Source organism: Palaemon carinicauda, chromosome 31 (genome assembly GCF_036898095.1).
Source record: "Palaemon carinicauda isolate YSFRI2023 chromosome 31, ASM3689809v2, whole genome shotgun sequence".
Taxonomy (NCBI): domain Eukaryota; kingdom Metazoa; phylum Arthropoda; class Malacostraca; order Decapoda; family Palaemonidae; genus Palaemon; species Palaemon carinicauda.
Window position 1 is genome coordinate 78,025,783 of NC_090755.1, and position 7,664 is coordinate 78,033,446.

A 7,664-nucleotide genomic window follows, 5' to 3' on the forward strand; every position below is an offset into this window, starting at 1 on the left:
AGCCTTTTGTAGCAGATGTAAAGTATAGGGGACTATTATTCAAGGTCATGGTTAGAGAACCAGTTTCCAGCATAACCTCAGCTTTACCTTGCCCCGATTTTCTTCTTTTGTAGGTAAGCCATATGAGTACACTTAGTGATCTTGTTAAACAATAACAATAATAATAATGAATTGTAATAGCAATACAGTACTGTCTGTTCTCAGGAAAGCAGCTTGTAAATTTCCTCCACAGCAGCTGTATAACTTGAATACAGTAATGGGCTTCTTATTTATACAGTATTAAAGATATTTCATTTAGGAAAGTAAAAGGAGGTAAAAAAGAAAAAAGTTTAATTCTGTAACAGTATTACATATGCACTAGGCTATGATATTTAGTTTAAAATAGTTTGAACATATAAAAAAATTGTTTATTTTCTAAACTAGAAGATAAGACAAAAAAGTGAATCTGCTTCCCTATGACATTAATGTAAAAGATGCAAAAATAAATGATCAGATATCCCTTAAACAACAGTTCTCTATACTGTACATGTACCAGCGTACGGATCGCAATAAATATAATACAATAAATTATTATGGTAATATATAAATGATATTGGGAAACTTAGGAAAAGAAATACTAATGCTTTTTCACCATAACACCAACCTGATGCAGGTTAATAAAGATGAGGCTGTCATTTGTAATCTTTTCTATAGTCCATTTCTTTTAGCGAGTCATATTTGCACCGACTCGCAGTGGTGCCCTTTTAGCTTGGAAAAGTTTCCTGATCGCTGATTGGTTGGACAAGATAATTCTAACCAATCAGCGACCAGGAAACTTTTCCAAGTTAAAAGGGCACCGTTGCGAGTCGGTGCAAATATGACTTGCTAAAAGAAATGGACTACTGTATAGTAATCTTTTAACAAGAAGATATCTTTACACAGTTAGCAGAAATAGTTTTCAATTTTTTTGCAGTCAACAGAAATAGTTTTCCATTTTTTCTTAAGATGATATCTTTGTGAAACAAATGAACCATTATCTGCTTCCAATATTTGAAACTATTATATCCATCTTCAAGGAAGAAGGAAGATATCTTTACACAGTTAGCAGAAATAGTTTTCAATTTTTTTGCAGTCAACAGAAATAGTTTTCCATTTTTTCTTAAGATGATCTCTTTGTGAAACAAATGAACCATTATCTGCTTCCAATACTTGAAACTATTATATCCATATTCAAGGAAGAGTTTTCTTGCCTTTTTTAAGAAAACAGCTACAGATATTTAAATAATAATGCATTGTTTATGCCCTGAAATTTGACTAGTACTGCTTCACAGTGTTTATAGTTTATCTAAATAGCTTCCCTTATTATAAAAGCTTAACAATGGCAATTAAACCTTCCCATCATAAAAACATAATGCAATTATGTTGTAATCACTGTAAGTTATAGTAATTAATTAGCAAGTCTTAGAACCTTTTTCAATGGCAGAGGTTTTAATGAAGTAGTCCAACCTATTATTGCAGTATGTTATAATTATAAAAATTTACCCCTATCATTAAATACATTTATTTTATAGATAAATCTCCCACAAGGGGTGCTGCCTGCAGTGTGCTTCGTGTGGCACACTGTAAGGCGTAGTTAAGGTCCTTTGCAGTGTCCCTTTGGTCCCCACTGCGTTCCTTTGGTTTCCTTCCAGAAGCTGTCCAACTTTTTTTACTCTTAACTTTTTAAAAACAAATCGTTCAGAGGTCAGCCCTGTGAGCAAGTGGGAATACTAAATACAGTAGTATAATAATATAACCTACTGATGAATAGATATTACTGTTATTTCATTGCTGTCTTTACCTTTCATAATTTTCAGTACAGTAATACCTTTTCTCATTTTCATATTTGCTTGTTGTTTTACTGGCAACCTCACTGGCTTACACAAGAAATATATGTACTACAAAATCCATGTGTAAGCAAACTCAAAAAAAAAAATGTAAACAGCAGGGTTAACTGAAAGTAAATTATAATTTTCAGTGTTATACTGGGTAAATCACATTTTAGTGGATTTTTCATATTGGAAACTTTCTTTTTTAAAGTTCATTTTATTATTATTTTACCTCCTACTTTTCAGTAGATCTGTCTAGGTTCTCAGGTTCTGTTACACAAGGAAATTAATTTTTAATGATAAATCAGCCTTGCAGAACTATTCGATCAAATTTGTAACATTTACAACATTTCCTTCATAATGGATATTTAGAGGCACATTAAATAATTCAAATTTGAAATAGTGATAAACGAAAATGTTTCGGTCTTTTATTAGAAAAATTATTTAATGTAATTAAAATGAAAGTGAACGAATAAGGAAACTAATTTTAGTGGTAATTCTTTGGCTCTGATGGCATCAATGACCTTTAATGTCACAATACCAGAGATTTTCAAATCGACCAATCTTAGGATCTGAATATTCTTTGTAGAAAACAAATTGATGATAAGTAGACAAATTTCTTTACAAAATGAGAAAGTTTGTGTTCCATTTCTCATATATAGTACAGTACTGTACTCATTTGAAAAGTATTAATCCTTTAAAAGTTTTGTATAGAACACCTCTTCCTTTATACCATTTTCTTCCGTTCTTTTTGGGGGTGATGTGCCAGAGAATTTTTTACTGCTTCCACTAGCACTTCTTGGGAACTTTCCAACCAAAGCTGTTCTTGGCACATTGCTGTAGGATGATGACTTCCCCAATTTTTTCCTCTTTTCTTCCTCCTCCTCTTCTTCAAACTGCTTTTTGGCAATTAATATCTGGAAATAAAAAAATATTCTTAAATCAGTAATTATGGTACCTTGTAAAGAAATTAATAGTTACAGTTCAAAATACTGGAGTGTATAATAAAATAACTGGTGCAATGGCCATATTTGGAGTTGTGATAGTATTTACTGCTATCTCTTATATTTGTCTAATATGCTGACTTTTCCACCGAAGAAAATTATTGCCGAAAACTGTGTAACTCTAACTTTGAATCCCATAGTAGTTCATAATCCTTAACTTCCTAAACTTCATTGTTTTAAGTCTGCTAGTTTTTTTCTAACATTATTGAGCTTGGACTGTATACATATCATAAATTAAATTAGTACATCGCTTTCTTCCTAATATAATATTTTTAAAAGTTAAAACATTTTTTTATTGCACACATAGGTTCTTGTCTCTGAAAGTCCATAAGTTGAATGTTCTTATATTGAGGATTTACTGCAACTTGTATTCATCAATGATGTACTATTTTAGTAAAATTAATCTACATTTTTATCACCTCTTAATACTGCAGAATAATTTGTATGTTATTAACTTTTAAACGAGTTCAGTTTCTGTGTTCCATACAGTTGGAATTCAATAGTTGCAATATAAAATACTGCTAATGCTTCTTCTTTCCTCTTTGTCTGCATCTTTTCCCACTTCTATGTGGGGTGGATGTTTCTGGCCAGCGTTCTCCATCTACCTCTGTCCCACAAATCATCACCAGTACTGTATTTTAACCGGTGATGAAGTGTGGAACAGAGGTAGATGGAGAACGCTGGCCAGAAACATCGACCCCACATAAAAGTGGGAAAAGATACAGACAAAGAAGAAAGCCGAAGCATTAGCAGTATTTTGTATTGCAACTATTGAATTCCAACTGTATGGAATACTGTACAGAAACTGAACCCATTTAAAAGTTAATAACATACAAATTATTCTGCAGTATTAAGAGGTGATAAAAATGTAGATTAATTCTACTAAAGTAGTACATCATTGATGAATACAAGTATCAGTAAATCCTCAATGTAAGAACATTCAACTTATGGACTTTCAGAGACAAGAACCTGTGTGTGCAATAAGAAAATGTTCTAACTTTTAAAAATATATTTGGAAGAAAGCGATGTACTCATTTATGATATGTATATAGTCCAGCTCACTAATGACAGAAAAACTAGCATGCTTAAAACAATGAAGTTTAGGAAGTTAAGGATTATGAACTACTATGGGATTCAAAGTTAACGTTACACAGTTTTCGGCAATAACTTTCTTTTGAGGAAAATGACATTTTGCCAGAATATATTTTACACCCCTATCTAATTTTAGATGGTATGCTATAGTATTGTACCTACATTATTATTATTATTATTATTATTATTATTATTATTATTATTACTTGCTAAGCTACAACCCTAGTTGGAAAAGCAAGATGCTATATGCCCAAGCCCCAACAGGGAAAAAAGCCCAGTGAGGAAAGGAAACAAGGAAAAATAATATATTTGAAGAACAATGACGTTTAGATAAATGTTTCCTATATAAACTATGAAAACTTTAACAAAACAAAAGGAAGAGAAACGAGTGTATCCTCAAGCAAGAGAACTCTAACCCAAGACAGTGGAAGACCATGATACAGAGGCTATGGCACTACCCAAGACTAGAGAACAATGGTTTGATAATGGATTGCCCTTCTCTTAGAAAAGCTGCTTACCATAGCTCGAGTCTCTTCTGCCCTCACCAAGTGGAAAGTAGCCACTGGACAATTACTGAACAGTGCAGTAACCCCATGGGTGAAGAAGAATTATTTAGTAATCTCAGTGCTGTCAGGTGTATGAGGACAGAGGAGAATCTGTAAGGAATAGGCCAGACTATTTGGTGTATGTGTAGGCTAAGAGAAAGTGAACCGTAACTAGAGAGAAGGATCCAATGCAATAATGTCTGGCCAGTCAAATAACCACATAACTCTCTAGCGGTAGTATCTCAATGGGTGAATGGTGCCCTGGCCAACCTACTACCTACTGCCTACATTTGATAAATAAGGTACTTCTAAAAGTAAAATCAGCATTCGGAAGCCAGAGCTGGCTCAGGCTTCAGTTAAGTGTTCTGAGACACTACATGATGTAAAACTGACATCATAAGGCTCCGCCCACCATGATATGCATTACGAGTCAACGATGTGACCCCTGACAGGCCTATCATAAACAAAGTTATTCAATAATAACAACCATGTTATTGAGTCTCCGCACACCACGATGTGGTTTCTGAATCAACAATGTGACCACTGACATGTTAATGGGTATTCGTTATCATACCCGAGGATATCAAACAATGACGAGCATGTTCTACACGTCTTGTGCGACTAGTTTTGTGCTTCGGTTCGTCACTCTTTTTAAAAGCGAGGAGTTCCGTAGCAGAACTTACATAAGTTTCAACAGATAAGTAAACAGTATAGTAGAGCATTTTGTGCACAAACTCTCTTACCAGTTATTCTGTTTTATAATTTGCTGAAAGGTAATTTTTCAGAATTTGTAAAATAATAATTACAGCATTCCCCTTTCTGGTTAAGTTAATTTGATGTACTGTAAAGGATGTACATAATTTTGCATTGTATGCAATATATTATAAATGCATAAATGAATTTTTAATTATATATTCAAATTGATTATCAAAGTAATATAATGTATAACAGCATAGGAAGTACTGTGAAGGATTCAATAGAAACTAAATCAGTGGGTTTCGCTTATATGTACTAACTATCCATGCTATGCAGGTTGATACACTGGCCCTGGAACAGGGAAGACAAACGGATTTTGAAGCGAAGCGAAAAATCTATTTTCGGGTGAGATGGCCATGTCGTCCTAATGGAAGGTTCCTATTGGTAGCTTTCCAGAGGCAGAGGAAGCTGGAGATTGCATAAGTAATCCTCACAAAAGTGATCAAAAACATTAGATCAACAGGGAAAACCACCGTGCGAATTCGCTACAAAAATAGGAATGGGGGCCATCTTGGATACTCATAATAGTACGGGAGGAAGGGTAACCTTGATAACGGCTCCCCTTCTGTTTTTCGCCGCTCTTTCCCCTCGAAACGAAAACGTTATTCGGGATGAAGATTGCTATGTGTGGTATCAAGATATACGTCCCCTGATACTATATTATGCGATATCCTTAAGAAAAATTTTAAGGATATTCGTGCCAGGAGTTAGAATTCTGAAGACCTAAAGGTCAATTCTCTGGGAAAATCACTGTAGCCAAATATCCCTTAGAAACCTACCAATAGGAACCTTCGGAAGACAATACAATAATACAGTAGTGTAATTTAATTTCCGTGTATAGGATTCCCTGTACCAGCTTTTCACAGGAAAGTTCTTGTAGACCACACAACACCTCCCCCACAATAGATAAAAAGACACTATAACACAAAGTATTTTTCTATTATTTCTCTTTTATATGTTCTAGCGTTATTAATTTAACAAAAAATAGTATCATCTTATCAATATGAAAATGTATACAGTACTGCACAGGATTTACTATACAGTACTGTTTTATATAGAGTTTTCTACATTACTCGTATTTAAGCATATGCAATGGCCTTAGAATCAATTTGTCTCTTGAATGAGGACCAACTATGCTGTTGTGAGCCTGAAGGTCAATTACCTGATACTGCTTTGGAGTATGAAGCTGATCCGCAGTTAAATAGATTTCGGATTCATGACGAGGCATGGGAACTGGAGGTCTGTCTCTAAGTACGCAAGATTGGGAAGAACCTTTGTGCTGAAAAAGAGAAATTATGAAATACACTGATTTATACATGATCATCTAGGAATTATTATTAAATATTCACAAATATATCTATATGAATTTCTCAAACTGATCAATAACAGCACTTTATGAACAAGATATCGGTCACTAAGAAAAGGGAGTTATAACAACCTTCAAGAAATCGGCTGGTGGTGATGATGTATCCTTAAGTCCATTGCATGGGCATTGTATAGAAGTGTTATTTACTTCACAAAAATTATTCTCATTGTTTGTTGGAGAGTCTGCAAAAAAAATATTGTATTATTAAAATATGACAAATTACAGTACTGTACCTTTAAGTTGTGCCTTTTCTGACTACTTTGTTTTCTCAAGTGTCACCTTTAGTTGCAAGTTCTACAGTTACCAAAAATCTGATGAAGAGCCTGTGAAAATTCTTAAAAGACTAAAGAATAGAATTAAAAACATAATTGAAAATAAGTAAGCTAGGCAAAACATATGGTGACAAGAAAGAAGTAAAGGAAAATGTGCAGTGAAGAAAGGGACCTTGTGGAGCTACTGGATTTATCACGGAGATGCTCTGGGTTGTAAACACATAGCTGGGGAAAAGGTATTTTTATGTTTGAAGTGCACATGAAAAAAATTAGGAAGAAAAGGAGGAGCACCTTGTTGTTAAGGAAAGACAGGCATTACAAGGAAATTGTACATTTCTGACATCTGCACATACATTTATGCTAGTTTTTTTATGCAATTGAAGAAGAAACAGACCAGATTTTTCTCAAAAGTAAATCTGCTGTCAAAAATTGAATATAGTTAGAGACATTGCCAATGCAAACATATGGGTGTTAAGCCACTGTCCTTAGCCTACTTACAATCATAATTGGAGTTTTGTTAGGGTTCAACTTCATTTGGCATAATTTTCACCATGCACTAGTTTTATCTTGATTTCTATAAGGGACTCAACAACTACACAGGTCTACATTCAAGATATGGAATTGATGTAAAGATATGTAACAAGCTTGTTTTTCAGGCCAAACCACATGTCATTCATATATAGTATGAAAAGAAATGGGCCAAGAACACTACCCTGAGGAACAATAGATGTTACATTTCTATAGTTACTGAGGTATTCATCAACAATTGCAGTCCATTACTT

At 33.9% G+C, this 7,664-nt stretch overlaps 1 protein-coding gene across 1 annotated transcript in view; it reads right to left on the reverse strand.

The window, feature by feature from the left end:
- Positions 1-890: 890 nt before the first annotated feature.
- Positions 891-7,664, reverse strand: part of stumps (DBB domain-containing protein stumps) — a 33,394-nt gene continuing 26,620 nt past the window's right edge. Inside the window, exons 13-15 of the mRNA XM_068355751.1 lie at positions 6,683-6,792; positions 6,407-6,523; positions 891-2,764 (exon numbers count right to left, since the gene is read on the reverse strand). Coding sequence (XP_068211852.1) covers positions 2,537-2,764; positions 6,407-6,523; positions 6,683-6,792 — 455 coding nt within the window. The 3' untranslated portion in view covers positions 891-2,536. The remainder of the gene's footprint in view (positions 2,765-6,406; positions 6,524-6,682; positions 6,793-7,664) is intronic.